General features: G+C 45.9%; 1 protein-coding gene across 2 annotated transcripts in view; it reads right to left on the bottom strand.

The window, feature by feature from the left end:
- The window catches only part of PARVA (parvin alpha), a 188,507-nt gene extending 175,864 nt beyond the window's left edge, over window positions 1-12,643 (bottom strand). The window contains exons 1-2 of one of the 2 annotated variants that reach the window (XM_082629279.1): window positions 11,488-12,643; window positions 11,076-11,298 (exon numbers count right to left, since the gene is read on the bottom strand). In XM_082629279.1, coding sequence (XP_082485405.1) covers window positions 11,076-11,211 — 136 coding nt within the window. In that variant the 5' untranslated portion in view covers window positions 11,212-11,298; window positions 11,488-12,643. Of the gene's footprint in view, window positions 1-11,075 lie in introns of both variants that reach the window. The other variant, XM_082629278.1, reaches the window with a different exon arrangement.
- Window positions 12,644-16,086: the final 3,443 nt, after the last annotated feature.

The following is a 16,086-nucleotide window of genomic DNA, read 5'->3' as shown; positions in this document are numbered from 1 at the left end:
GTGGGGATAGTTGTAGTGATGGAGCTCCCTTGCTGGGAAGTAACGATCGTGGCCAGGCTCTGGCCGATTTTCAGATTTCCTTAGTTCTGCACTTAGTGAGTAAATGAAGCTGAGAGAGGCAAGAAGGGATAAACGGAGCGGGGGAACAGGGCCAACTTGGAGGAACAAAAGGGATTCTGAATCTCTCTTGTAGAGTTTCCATCTGCACGTTTCTCTTGTCTCCCCCAAACCTTGCAATTAGGCTACTCCACCTCGGTCCTTCTTCATTGAAGCACTTTAACATGAACGTGTGCAATGCCATTTCCACAAATGAAAAGAAAGAATGCTGGCCTTGTCCCACCCTTGGCCAGTGGGCTTCCTCTTAAACACACTGCTGCCGCTGCCCAATCCACGCCCACGGATTCTAGGACCCACACCTCTGGTCTCGGGGCCTTTGTGTGTTTGTCAAATAACAGAGCTAAGTGATAATGTCTTCCCACAAAGGGTAAAGAGATTCCTGAGGGGAGGGGGGAGGCAGTTTTCTAAGCCACACACACACACAGACACAGACACACACACACACACACACGGCCACAAGCGAGGCCTGGATGGAATCAAGGCCCCAGAAGAGTCATCGAAGCTTAGAGCAGAGTTTGAAGTAACCTGGGCATCTTATCCCCACTGACCTTTCCAGCAGTTAAATACTGCTTTGCAAAGCACCTGTTAAGTACCGATGCTGTGCCAGGCACCTGGGATACAGTGTGAGCAGAACAAACACAACTTCTGTCCTCTGGAGTCTACAGGGAAGGTGGAAAAGCAAGGACGAGGCCATCTTGTCCCGGGGACCCTGGTCCTCAGGCAAAGCCCTCATTTGGATTTCCTACTGACTGCAGGCTACAAAACATATTGAATATGTAAGAGAATGTTTACATCTTTTTTAAAAGTATTTTATTTTTATTTTTAAAAGTATTTTTAAAGCCTTTTATTATTAAAATCGTTGTAGCATTTTCCCCAACTGTGTTCTTTTTCCTATGGCAGTAAGTGGAGATTTTAGATGCTTACACATGTTTACATAAGGATTTCATCTCTCCTCCTGTACTAATGGCTAAAACATAATTATGAGCTGTGCTTGTTAACCAAATGGAGATATTCCATGAGACAAGGAGACCGATTCCTAATATGGAGGTGTCCTTGGGCCGCAGCCCACTTATCCTGGTTTCCATCTCCTCCTCCCGACACAGAGGTGCCTTCATTAGTGGAGGAAAGAAAGAGGTCTTTGTGATGATGTCACTCCCAGACCACCCTACACAGACAATAAAACTGAATTTGAGAGAAGCCTGGTGAAATGAGAGCTCAGAAGTCTGAAAGAACCCTGAAAGGTTACTTAGCCCAATCCCCTGATGTTAGAAACGGTCAAAGGGGAAGAGACTTGTCTAAGATTACACAACCAGGGCTTCCCTGGTGGCGCAGTGGTTGAGAGTCCGCCTGCCGATGCAGGGGACATGGGTTCGTGCCCCGGTCCGGGAAGATCCCACATGCCGCGGAGCAGCTGGGCCCATGAGCCATTGCTGCTGAGCCTGCGCGTCCGGAGCCTGTGCTCCGCAGCAGGAGAGGCCACAGCAGTGAGAGGCCCGCGTACCGCAAAAAAAAAAAAAATTACACAACCAGTTAGTGGTGGGCTGTTTTCACCAAGGTAAATACAGGGAAATTCATTCCATAGAAATTGCAATATCATTATGTGTTAAATACGATGCCAGGCAGGAGAGGCACAGGAGGAGAACTCTCATCATAACATGACATGCACAGCCACAAATGGCAGCACAAAGGGAAGCGTCTTCCCACAAAGGGAAGTGTCTCACTCTTCCTAGGGGAGCTACAGAAGGCATCAAGCAGGACGGGATATCTGAGTTGGGTTTCAATGATTGAACAGGAGTTTTGTTGCACAGAGAAGGGAAGAAGGTCATTCCAGAAACATGGAACCGCATGTGTAAAGGTGAAAACACGTGGAAGAACATGATGTGTGTGGGGAATGAAGAGCAGTTTCGTATAGCTAAAATGGAGGCTTCTTGAAAGGGATATAATGGAGACTAGACCAAAAGGGCAGACCACGGAAAAACTGTGAAGGGCTTAACACCACGCTAAGAAGTTTGTTGGGGATATGTTATCTCGGTGCTTAAAAAAACCACATATCGGCAAAAGGATGAAGGGTGGGTTGAACAAAAAAGGACCAGAGCTAGGGAGACTAGTGGGGTGGATACGGCAATACTTCAGGTGGAAAATAAAGACGCTAAAGTTTAATAAAATAAGCAATCCCGAAGAAAGCAAAGAGCACTCATGAGGCCTGAATTAAGGCAGCAATATTTAGATGGCAGAATTAGCAGGACTTCGTGAGAGATGATTGGCTGTGGGGATGAAACAGGGCAGGGGTGGGCGAACTACTACCCAAGGCCATATCCAGCCTCCATCCATTTTTGCACAGCCCCAGTACTAGGAATGGTTTTCATATTTTACAAGTGACTGAAAAAGAACAAAAAGAATATTTTGAGACATTAAAATTATGTGAAATTCAAACTTCAGTGTCCATAAGTACAGTTTTATTGGAACACAGCCACGCTGGTTCATCTACCTATCATCTGTGGCCTCAAGGGCAGAGCTGTGTAGAGGCCAGAGGGCCAGAAAAGTCTAAAATATTTACTATCTGCCTCTTTAAAAAAGTTGCTGACCTCTGAAACAGAGGATAACTGCAACATTTCCACCTTAGGAAGCTGGTGGGATGGTGGAAGAGGAGAAGCAGATTTGGGCAAGTGAGACAAATAATAATTCCATCACAGGCATGCTGAATCTGAGGATCCCATGACACATCCAGGAGACAGTGGAAAGATGTATCTGGATACAAGATCTGGATTTGAGATGTGGATTGGGGAACCACAAATGGGCAGGTGGCCCTTGAAGCCATGGGAGTAAGTGAGATAATCCATGGAGAGGAAAACAGAATGAGAGGGCAAAGCAGGTGAAGTCAGGACCCTGGGAAATGCTGCTGAGAGGTAAACAAATAACAGAAGCTCGAGAAGGAGTCCGAAAAAAATAGACACAGGGAACAATTCAGTGTGGATAAGATCAAAGGAGAAGAGAATTTTAAGGAAAAGAAAAAGTTGAAGGACTTCCCTAGTGGCACAGTGGTTAAGAATCGACTGCCAATGCAGGGAACATGGGTTTGATCCCCGGTCTGGGAAGATCCCACATGCCACGGAGCAACTAAGCCCACCTGCCACAACTACTGAGCCTGCTCTCTAGAGCCCGCGAGCCACAACTACTGAGCCCGCACACCTAGAGCCCGTGCTCTGCAACAAAGAGAAGCCACCGCAATGAGAAGCCCATGCACCACAACGAAGAGTAGCCCCCGCTCGCCACAACTAGAGAAAGCCCGTGTGCAGCAACGAAGACCCAACGCAGCCATAAATTTATTTATTTATTTGTTTGTTTGTTTGTTTATAAAAAGAAAAAGTTGAATAATACGAATGCCACCAAGAGCCCAAGTGGAGTGACGATTGAAAAGGAGACTGGATTCTGGAGAATTTGGCCAGTGAAGTGTAAATCTTGGGAACAGAATAAATTCTTCAATCGACTTCCAGGAGTCCACACTCTCCCATTTCCCCTCCTGTCACACTGGTCACTCCTTTCCAGTCTCTCTCGCTGGTTCCTCCTCACCTCCCAACTTCTAAATGTTGGAAAGTCCATGGACCTCTTCTACGTCCTATACTCCTTCCTTGATGATCTCCTTCAGTCTCGTGGCTTTAAGTACACCTACATACAGAGGTGTCTCCAGCCCAGAACCCTCCCCTGAGCTAGATTCCTAGAACCAACTGCGAACTCAATATGGCCCCTGGGAAGTCCAGGAGGCAACTCTAACTAAACAGGGTCCAAAAGAGAGTCCTGCTCTTTCTCCCCACATCAGCTCTTCCTGTAGTATTCTCCAACTCTGTTAAGGTCAAGTCCATCGTTGGGTTTGTTCAAACCCAAACCCTGGAGTCATCTTGATTCTACTCTCTCACCTTCCATCCTATCTTTCAATAGATCCTATCCACTATATCTTCAAACTATATCCAGAACTGAATGCTCACCCCTCCACTGCTACCGCTCAGCGCCAGACCACCTCTGTCTCTCACCTGGATCATTACAGTGGCCTCCTAACTCACCTCCCTGTTTCCACTCCTGCCCCCCCTCAGCCACTTACCACCATCAGAGCAAGCGTGATCATATTATTCCTTGGCACAAAACTTCCCACATCACCCTGAGTAAAGGCCCCAGGCTTACGATGGCCTCCAGAACATGACACAGCTGTCCCCTCACTGTAATTACCCCTGAGATCTCACCACCTTCCACAGTTGTCCTCAAGACACTAGGTCCACTCCTGCCTCAGGGTCTTTGAATCTGCCATTCCCTCTGCCTGCAGTGTTCTTCTCCAGGATACACATACTGTGCTCTCTCACTTCCTCAGGACCTTACCCAAGTAAATCCTTCTCGGTGAGGTCTCCCCTAGCCACCCTATTTAAAACTGTCAACCATCCCTCCTCCCGCACTCCACTACACTCCATTTCCCCTTTCCCTGCTTTATTTCGCTCTAGAGCACTTATCACTACTCTAATACAATACGTACATTTGTGATCTGTCTTTTTTACTAGAAGGCAAGCTCATGAAGGCAGGGATGTTTGTCTGTTTTTTCCCTGCCATATCCCAGCACCTAACACAGTGACTGGCACATGGCAGGCAACTCAATAAATAATTGGTGAAAGAATGGGAATAGCGGATCAGCAAGTGACTAGGAGCTCAGAAAGGGGAAGCCAGTGCAGACAAATTTTCCAAGGCCTCTGGTGAGCAACTAAGAGGAAACCAGCATCGGGAGTGTCTACAAACGGCAAAGACTCAAGCATATTTGCAGATGTTAAGGTGCTAGAGCAGCATGAAAAAGACTGGGGATATGAGAAAAAGGATATGGCTATGCCAAGTCTGGGAAGAAGTGGAAGTGAAGGGCCTCACAAGCAAGGGAAGAAAGGACCTCCTCGGAGGGGACTAAGAGAGGGAGGGAACAGGAAAGGACAGGTGTAGACACAGTTGGGACTGGCGGGTGGGGGGGTGAAGAAAATTTGAACAAGTTCATACCTGGCACTTAATTTTCTATCTCAAGGTCTGGGGAAGAGCTTGAGTGACAAGGGTTTCAACATGGCACTTTGGAAAATGAAGATGCAAGCTGATTAGGAGAGAAGGCTTGCTCAGCAATGCTGAGGCTTCTGCTCACTCTAGAAACCATAAGTCTATTGCAGAATTTGGGGATTTCCCCCAGTTACACGGGACAGCCAATGAGAACCAAAATGGTACACTTTGGGCACCAGACAAAATGTAAAAACTCTGAGAGATAATAAATAAGTGGTTAAAATATAGGAATAACCATTGCTGCAGGCCTAATTTAGGGCACCTTCAGCTGGGAGATACAATCCAAGATGGCATTCCTGGAAAGAGCAAGTCATGAGGACAGATTTGGAGGAAGGCAGGTGAAAAGTGGCCCTTTGGCAAGTAGACTCTGAAAGGCTAGTCTAAGAACTACACAGCATAAATGGGGACTGGAAACCCAAAACGAGAAGATCCACAGAGGGAAAACAAAAGCTACCTAGCTACAACTCATGAGAATGGGACCAGATATTTTTAAATGCTGAAATGTGACATCTTGGGAAACAGGATGATCTGACTTGCAAAGAAAGATCCCTAATTTCTAAAGGACCAAAATAGTGCTACACAGGCTTCATACTGTCATGTGAAGCTTTTTGCAGAACCTGTGGAATCTTCTTGCAGTCCATGATGAAAAGATTATTTCAAATTTTAAAGACTACTTAAAACTGAGCTGTCTGGGCTTCCCTGGTGGTGCAGTGGTTGAGAGTCCGCCTGCCGATGCAGGGGACATGGGTTCGTGCCCCGGTCCGGGAAGATCCCACATGCCGCGGAGCAGCTGGGCCCATGAGCCATTGCTGCTGAGCCTGCGCATCCGGAGCCTGTGCTCTGCAACAGGAGAGGCCACAACAGTGAGAGGCCCGCGTACCACAAAAAAAACAAAACAACAACAACAAAAAAACTGAGCTGTCAATTTTAATAGCTTCCATTATTTGTGCCATGCTTTGTCTCATTTAAGCCTCACAACCTCCATGTAAGGAAGGAATTTTTATTCCCATTTTATGGATGAAAAAACAGAGGTTTTGAAGCATTGAGGAACTTGTCCTAAGTCATAACAATAAATAAAGAGCCAGACTAGAAATCAAGCCCAAATATGTCTGGTCCCAAAGACCATGCTTTTAGCCTCTATTCTCTCTTGCCTCCCTCATGCTATTTTTTCTTATGAAACACAGGAGTGATCATTAGTTTTACTATATTCTTATGAGACTTCCAGTCATTCTATGATATATGTTAGTAGGTATTCTTAGGAAAACATACTTTTAATATGAAATTATTGACCTAAATATTCTTACATGTATCTGACTGTGAGACACAACAGGTTTCAAGTGAATGAATGGGAATCCTTGGGCCCAGGAAAATTCTATGCCAAAGCACTGGGGTAATTTGTGGATAGACATCCATGATCTTGAGGAATCATGAAGAATGGGAGGTTCCAGAACACTAGGGGGAACATGGAAGAAGGCAGTCTCTGCAAAGCACAGAGCTGTGAGTTTATGCAGGATCCAGAGCAAGACCTAGCCTTACTGTTACTGATGGTTAGTGGGCCCTTGACAGGGAAAGCACCGATCACTGAGATCCAGCACGTGCTCGCCAAGAGCAGGTCATTTCAGACCAACCCCACTGCCTTCTCTGACTTTGCAGGACCACCCCGTGTAGCAGCAAGCGGCTATAGCTGGGTGACGGCATCCCTTTAGAAGAAGCACACGCTCTTCCATTCACCCCCTTACATCCCCTGGATTAGCTAATAGACTGAATAACAGAATCAGGACTTAACAGTTAAGTACTATAACAAGGATAAAAATAAGATCTTGCACTTGGTTTCAAAAACCCAGCTGAGGGCTTCCCTGGTGGCGCAGTGGTTGAGAGTCCGCCTGACGATGCAGGGGACATGGGTTCGTGCCCCAGTCCGGGAAGATCCCACATGATGCGGAGCGGCTAGGCCCGTGAGCCATGGACGCTGAGCCTGTGCGTCCGGAGCCTGTGCTCCACAACGGGAGAGGCCACAACAGTGAGAGGCCCGTGTACCGCAAAACAAACAAACAAACAAACAACAACAAAAAAAAAACCCAACTGAGCCAATCCAAGATAGGGAAGGGAATGATTTAGGAGCAACAAACATTAAAATGTCTTTGAGGGAGCTTCCCTGGTGGCGCAGTGGTTGAGAATCTGCCTGCTAATGCAGGGGACACGGGTTCGAGCCCTGGTCTGGGAAGATCCCACATGCCGCGGAGCAACTGGGCCCGTGAGCCACAACTACTGAGCCTGTGCGTCTGGAGCCTGTGCTCCGCAACAAGAGAGGCTGCGATAGTGAGAGGCCCGCGCATCACGATGAAGAGTGGCCCCCGCTTGCTGCAACTTGAGAAAGCCCTCACACAGATTCAAAGACCCAACACAGCCAAAAATAAATTAATTAATTAATTTAAAAAAATAAAATAAAAAAAATAAAAAAAAAATAAAATGTCTTTGAGTAACCTGGTAACAAGCTCAGAGATAGCTGTGATGTTGCTGGAAGAATAAAGAAAAGCAGCCTCAGCTACGTTAATAGAATGTGGTATCTATGCTAGAACAAAGGAGGTGACAGCCCTGTCCTAATGGACCGGACTACCACCATACTATGTTGACTTCTGGGCAGCTCACTTTGAGAGTCTGCTAAGTTATTCTCCGTTTCTCAACACTCCCACTATGATCTACTCTCTGCACTGCTCTGCGCCCTAAGGGAGCTGACCCCGACATATTGCATCACCCAGATTCCCTTGCCCTGGTGACTTCCCACGGGGTCTGGCCAATGGGAAGAACCAGCAAGAGGTTCAAGGGCAAGAAGAGAGAGAACATGCAAGTATCTCTTGCGCCACTGTCTCCCTGCTCCATCTCCACACTTCCGACAGTGGCTGTGTCCCTCTACAGCTACAGTTCCTATCAGGCAGCGCCCCTTCCATAGCTCCAGCTCTCAGTGGGTTGAGGTTTGCTCCCCTTGCCCTTCAGGCCTAGGGCTGGTAATGGCTTCCCCTTGGTGGTAGCTCCTAGGTGTCTCAGCATCCTTCTGGGTTCTCTTCACCCTGCCCACACCTCTGTAAACAGTCCCTTCACCACATTATTTTTAAAATCCCAACTAATGTGCCCTTCTGTTTCTTGCAGGGATCCTGACTGACACTGAAAAGATAGGATACCAGGGGGCCATGAAGCTCATCTGTGAGGACCAGCTACAGGAACAGAGGATGTTTGGACTGATCAAGGGACTCCACAAAACAGGCTGGTCCACTTGGAGAAAGTGAAGAGCCACCATCCCACTCGTTCTCCTGGCTGCATGAACAGAATAGTAGTACATACAGAGAGACCACCTTTGAGCTCAATATAAAGTAAACCTTTCTAAAGAGTTGGCAAAGTGGGGTGAGCACTTCTGGTAGGTCATGAGCTTCAATAATTCTTAGTTGCCCAGACTCAAGCTGGAGAGCCCATATCGGGAACACTGTAGGAAAAAGTTACAGGGATACCTAGGAAAAGACTCTCCAATCCAGGGTTTCACAATTTGTTACCAACTACACACTACCCACACAATGGTTTTCCGAAATAAGCACACTCGGGGGAGGGCAGGGACATTTCTGGGGATATGTTTTGCTGCTTCTCAATTCAATATAGAGAATAGAAGTCTAGTTCTTTGTATCAAGTTTGATAATTCTCAACACTGAGTTCTTTTTCATGCTTTAAGATAACTCAGGAACATGAAACTTATTTAACATATCATCATCACAAACTTAAAAATGTTTATTCACAAACCACTGAAGTCTATGAAAATAAAAATTTTTTTAAACTAAGCATCTTCTACCTACACAGCAGTCACTAGCCCTTTTTCTGACTGTCACCTCATTATTCAAAATAAAAGTCAGGATGCTACAAATAAATGGTGGAGAGGATGTGAAGAAAAGGGAACCCTTGTCTACTGTTGGTAGGAATGTAAATTGGTGCAGCCACTTTGGAAAACAGTATGGAGGTTCCTTAAAAAACTAAAAATAGAACTACCATATGACCCAGCAATTCCACTCCTGGGTATATATCTGGAAAGATGAAAACTCTAATTCAAAAAGATACATGTACCCCAATGTTCATAGCAGCACTATTTACGATAGCCAAGATGTGGAAGCAACCCAAGTGCCTATCAATAGATGACAGGATTAATAAGATGTGGTATAAGAGAAAAACAAATACTGTATGCTAACACATATATATGGAATCTAAAAAAAAAAATAAAATGGTTCTGATGAACCTAGGGCCAGGACAGGGATAAAGATGCAGATGTAGAGAATGCACTTGAGGACACGGGGAGGGGGAAGGGTAAGCTGGGACGAAGCAAGAGAGAGGCATGGACATATATACACTACCAAATGTAAAACAGATAGCTAGTGGGAAGCAGCCACATAGCACAGGGAGATGAGCTCAGTGCTTTGTGACCACCTAGAGGGGCGGGATAGGGAGGGTGGGAAGGAGACGCAAGAGGGAGGAGATATGGGGATATATGTATACATACAGCTGATTCACTTTGTTATACAGCAGAAACTAACACAACATGGTAAAGCAACTGTACTCCAATAAAGATGTTTAAAAAAAAATAGAAGAAGATGTGGTGTATATATACACAGTGGAATGTTACTCAGCCATAAAAAAGAATGAAACACTGCCATTTGCAGCAACATGGATGGGCCTAGAGAATATTAGGCTTAGTGAATTAAGCCAGACAAAGGCAAATACTATATGATATCACTTATATGTGGAATCTAAAAAATAATACAAATGAATGTATATGCAAAACAGAAACAGACTCACAGATATAGAAAACAAACTTGTGGTTATCAAAGGAAAGAGAGAAGCGGGGAGGGACAAGTTAGGGGTGTGAGATTACAGATACAAACTATTATATATAAAGTAGATAAGCAACAAGGATATACTGTATAGCCCAGGGAATTATACCCATTATCTTGTAATAATCTGCAAAAAATACTGAATCGCTATGCAGTACACCTGAAACAAACACAATATTGTAAATCAACTATACTTCAATTAAGAAAAAAAAAAAGGACGCAAAATCTGCCCATGGGACAAAATATTTTACATGTAAACTGTCCTGGAAAAAAATAAGATCACCTCAATTCACCCTGGTGAGAAAAAGGAAATGGTTTTTGCGAGAGCCCTTAACTCTTGAGTTCACAGAAGGGTCAGATCAGAGCCCAGGATGCTACAAGTGTGTGTGTCTAATCGAGGTTTTCTCCTTGCGTGCGAGTTTATCATTTATCACAAGGCGGGACCTCTAGGACAGCCACCTATCCACTCATTCGTTCGACAAACATTTGGTGTTGATCTACACATTAATAGAGCCCTGCTGGGCCCTGGGGACGGACGAGAGATCCAGAGGCCAAGGCTGCTACCGTACACTTCAGGAGGTCTAGGAAATGATCTGATTTCAAAGACCAATGAAGGCAAAGAGTGAGAATGACGGCGCCCAGAAAAGTTTCAGAAGAAACTTGGAAACTGCCAGCCTTCGGCGCGGAGAAGGCGGGGACTTGAGGCCCAGGGGAGGACGCCGCCTCCGGGCTGGCAGGCCCGGCCGCCTCCCCGGCCCCCGGCCCAGCGCGCGCGTCGCCTGATTCCAGGCCCGAGTCGCCACACCCGATCGCCGCGGGACCCAGGAGGGCAGCCGGGCAACCCAGAGCAGGGCTGCGGCGAGGCCCAGCCCCGTGAGACATTCCCGGGCAGCGCGCGCCCGCACCGCCGCGCGCCCCCCTCCCCGGCGCCGGGCACCCGCGGCGCGCTCCCGCCTTGCCCGAGAAGCCCCGGCCCCTCGGCCCCCCGCCCGGCAGCTCGCCGGCCCGGGCCGCACTCACCCTCCTTGGCTTTCTTCCTCCGGGCCAGAGTTCCTCCGAGTTTCCCCAAGAAGGAGTCATCTTTCTTCCGGGACGGGGGCGACTTCGGAGTGGGGGACTTGGGGACAGACGGCGACTTCTGCGGGGAGGTGGCCATGGCGACGAAGCGGGCAGCCGCGGGCCGGTCGGGACGCGGAGCGGGCGCCGGGCGGACGCGGCGGGCGCGGCGGGACTGAGGCTGCGGCTTTCCAAACGGAAGCGGAATTATTCCAAGCATTTGAGGCAGCTCACGCTCGCCTTTCCCTTCCCTCTCTCCCTCCCTCGCGCCGCCCTCCGCCCTGAAAGGAGCTGCGCGCTCGGGGCCCGCGCCCCGCTGCTGCCCGGAACAGGGAGGATGCCCCAGATCTGCCCCTTGCAGGACGTGCGGCCTTACCTGTTTCGGTGTGTGTGACCCTCTCAGCCTGGGAGCCCTGGAGCCTGAAGGCCGTACTTGCCCCGGCTCCGCACTCAGCAGAGTTCCTCGCTCCAACCCAGGGTTCAGTGATTGCTGAACTGAACCCACCTGCTACTCTGTCTCCCGCTGATTTGGCCCGGCTGCTGGGTGAGAAGCTCGCTCCTCCCCTGCATTTCTAACTGTAGTTATTAGGCCCGTGTCTTGTGCCCATGAAAGAGAGTGAGCCTGCTCAGGAAGAAATAGAGGGAACCAAAATGTGTTCGGGCCCCACCAGCTGGACACATCCAGCTGTTCCTGCACTTATCCATGACCGTCAACCTCCTCTTCACCCCCATCCAAGAGTGAGAAGTTTGAAGTTCATGAGCACAGGCCAACACCTAGAGACATCTGTGTTTCTAGCAGCTCAATGGCTTGTACAAAGGAGGATCCCAAATGTAGGTGGAAACATGAATGGGAAGGTACGGCCATGGGCTCCTGTGAGAACCGCCTCCCCACCCCTCCCCCGCCCCCAACTTATGTTGCCTAAATAAAAGCAACAGAGTGACAACCAGGCTCATTGGGGATTACAGGGGAGTGGCACAAAAGCCAGCATTTTAAGGACTCATGCTGGAAATGATTAAAAGGCACGTTTTACTGTGCTTGGCCACTTGAGGTTCTCACTTGGGCTCCCCTGGCTGTCTCTGGGTCTCTCTCTTTCTCACACACTCACACAACCCCTTGGCAACTGTGTTTCCTCCAAGTAGCTACAGCTGATTGACCCTGAGTGATCACCTGACCCAAAGGGCCCTAATGCTTGACTGGAGAGCAGCCAATCAGATAGTCTCCATCAAGAATCTAAGCTAGAGACAGTTGTCAGAAGTCCAGCACTTAGTGATGATAATGCAGACTCAAGACTGGGGGTGTCCATTTTTAGCCACAGGCCTGCTGATGAGTAGAGAAAGAAAGCAATGGAGCAACGAAGTGTGCTCAAGAAGCCTTGTGGTCTGAGTAATGAAAAACCATGGGACTAGCTGCCTGGACCTAGAACCTCTTCTGAGGGCCTACCTGTAGTTCTCAGGAGGGCCATCTGTGCTTCCTTCCTAGGACATGTTCCTAAAGCCTTGTAATAACCCATCCACCTTTACTTGAGCCAGTCAGCCAACTAACAAGCAACGATTCCTGAGAACATAAATTTAACAAGGTGGTCAGTAGATTCTCAGCAGATATGTGTTCATCTTGTCTTTGCTTAAGAGTCGTAATTTTACCTTTTTTGAAAGTTATGCTTTAGCTGTTTCCTCTTACCTAGTAGAAAGCAGAGAACTCAATGACTGCTAGAATTTTCATGCGGGAGATTACAATAACCACCCGCTCCCACACCACCACCCTGATAAACCTTAAAGACATGTTGAAATGTCAAAGTAGAATCCTGTTTTGATTACATCATTCATAATTCTTGTTCAGGATATTTTATATATAAGGATATGTCCAAAATCTGATCTCCGCCCTCGGAACTCTTATCGGGGAATCATGAGACACACAGCTCAATAGCTGTGTGATTGAGCTGTGTGATCTTGGACAAGTTTACTCCCATTTCTGAGTCTCTGTTTCTTCATCTACAGAATGAAGTGGTGGGAGAACATAATGGTTCTCAAACCTGATTGTGCTTCACAATCCCTTATGGAGTTTGTTACATTCATGGGCCCAGTCTCTAGAAATTCTGATTCAGTACATCTGAAGTGAAACCAAGGGATAGGTATTTTTTAACAGGGATTAATTACATCAGGTGATTTTGATGTAGCTGATTCATGCACTGATTGATGTTTGGGCCCCTAGAACCACTTCCAGCTCTAAGGTTCTGTGGTTCTCTATTCTTCACCAATTGCTGATCTCTGTATGCAGGGCTTAGGTTCTAAATACGGCATGGTCAGATTTATACATGGAGATCTCTTAAACTGCTCACGCATGCTTTTGCATCTACAATCCTCTTTGGTAATTTTTATGCATACTAAAGTTTGAAAATGACTGAGCAAGACTAAATGGAGGAACAAACAAAGGCTTGATTGTTGGATGCTAGCTCCCAGGAACCACCAGCAAAATAAGGTGTAGAGAAGGCAAAGCTGAGTTTATTGTACACCATGGTAAGGAGAGTCCTGCCTTGGCAGAGTCTTAGCAGCATCTTGGACTAGGGGAGAGCACAGCAGGGATATTTATAAGGTTTTGGAATCTGGTTTAAGGCAGGTCTTTCAGTGGGGGTAGTGCTTGATTAACTTTGGCTAAGGATTGTAATATACTGGGTTAGGATTGGTGGACACAAGGCAAGATTTTCAAAGAGTCTTGGAGGGTAAATAGTCTTTAATGTTATCTATTGAAAAGTTTAAGTGTTTTATGTTCATTTCAATGAGATTTTGGGGGGAAGTTCTTGAACAATAATGTTATTTGTAACTTTCATCTTTCTATGCAAGAGTTTTTTTGAATAGTTGAAGTTATGTTGATAAAGACAGGGGACTGGTAAAGTCCCGTTAAGGTGACAGTAACCTATGTGGGTATGAATGGATTCTAAGGTCTCAGAATTATGCAGATGTCTTGTTATTTGAACTTTTTTGCCTCTTAGATAATTATCAATCTCTCTTGAAAGGCCAAGTGGAATGGATGGTGAGTTATAAATCAGTGCTATTCAAAGTGTAGTCTGAAAACCAGTATTGTCTGCAAACTGCTGTTAGTCCTTGATGATCTAAATATAGAAACTAGAGTGTTTAGAAACTTTTATACAATTTAACAGTGCAGTTTTATATTTATTCTTTTTTATTGTATTTTACAAAAATATTGATCTGCGATGGATTGGACCTTCACCATAGATCGTTTGAAAAGCACTGTTCTAACTTGCTCTGGTTTGCTTACAGATTTTTATACACTCTCTTTTGATATTATGCTTTTATAGCCCTTATGGATATGAATTGATCGGGTGTTTGTTCAAAGGTTAAATGACATAATATATTGGAAACACCTTGCATGGGGCCTGGCAATGAAGAAGACAGAATCTAAATCTAGCTTAATCAGGGACACACACTGCAGGCTGTTCATTGATAAGATGCAAAGAAGAACCTGCGCCAGCTCCCTCTAATCTAAATTGATATTTACAATCATGGCCCCACTGACCAGCTGCCCCTCTCATGCTTGGTCATTGGTTTCATCTTACCCAGGCGTTACATGATAAGGACAGCCTCATAAGTTACATGTCTGTTGCTGTGACACTCTGCTGACTCTCTAGGCCAGTCTCTCTCCGAAATGTATACCTAAGCAAACTGTCCTGGGAGAGAATAACTCAGATTCCAGTCCTAGCTCAGTGGCTAGATGACCTTGGACAAATATCTGCCCTTTCTGTACTTTCATTTCCATCATCAATAAAGTGAAGCCAAGGTAGCTCCTACTAAATGAACATCCCACTTATGATCGACAGTTTCAATCTATGTTATACCCAACAGAATGAGTACACTTGTGTACCCGTATACATGTTCTAGAAGATTCATAGCAGCACCATTCAAATGCCTATTAACAGTTGAATTGATAGGTAAATTGGGATAGTCACACAATGTAACGTTATACAGCGATGAGAATGAACAGTTTGCAACTACAGAAGCAACAGGAATGTCCTTCACAATATAATGTTGAGTGAAAAAAAATTCAGACACAAAAGAGCATATGCTGTATCATTCTATTCATATAAAGTTCAAAAAACAGGCAAAACTAGTCTCTGATGTTAGAGTCATGAAAATGATTAGGCTTGGGAGGGGTAGTGACTAGAACAGGGAGCAGGGAAGGTATGAGAGAGGCTACTGGAGCTGGTGATGTTCTGTTTCTTGATCCGGGTGCTGGTTACATGGGTGTATTTACTTTGAAAATTCATGGAGTGTTTACTTAATAATTTGAGCAATTTTCTGTAAGTATATTGTACTTCAATAAAAATTTACACACTTATCACAAAAATGACTGATTTTTTAAAATGAAGCCATGGGATTGCATGCTCTGTAGGGTCCCCTTTATCTCTATGGTCTCCTTCTCCAACTCCCATGTTTAACTTATGATCTGTTCTGATCATCTAACCCTTGAGTAAGATGAAACCGATGACCAGTGGCCCACATCACTCAAAAATCCACTCAAACTAGGGCAGTTCTGTCCCCAGACCTTCGCTTAGAGGACCATTTTTCTAGCTAAGCACGTGCAGCCCTCAGCCACCCAGCATTGTTCCTATTCTGGTCCCCTCAGCAATTTCAACATGTAGGGTTTTGTGATTTACAAGGTAGGACCATGTCATGGTGAAGGTCTGGGGTTCAAATTGCCATTCAGCAGCCAAATATTTGTATAATTTAACCTCTCTGTGCCTCAGTTTTCTCATCAAAATGAGTTCTCTCTTCATAAGCTTATTGGGACGATCAACAGAGTTAGTATAAATAAACTACTCAGCTCAGTGCCCAGCAGATAACAAGTCTTAGTTCAATAAATATTCGTTATTAGTATCTCATTTGAGACTCATATGATATTATCGTTTCCTCCATTACATAGATGAATAACTTGAAATTTGGAGAGTTTAAACTTGCTTCA

This window comes from Mesoplodon mirus (assembly GCF_964341445.2).
Source record: "Mesoplodon mirus genome assembly, chromosome: 7".
NCBI classification, from domain to species: domain Eukaryota; kingdom Metazoa; phylum Chordata; class Mammalia; order Artiodactyla; family Ziphiidae; genus Mesoplodon; species Mesoplodon mirus.
Note: the sequence above shows the minus strand (reverse complement) of the source record. Positions and strands in the feature narration are given on the sequence as shown.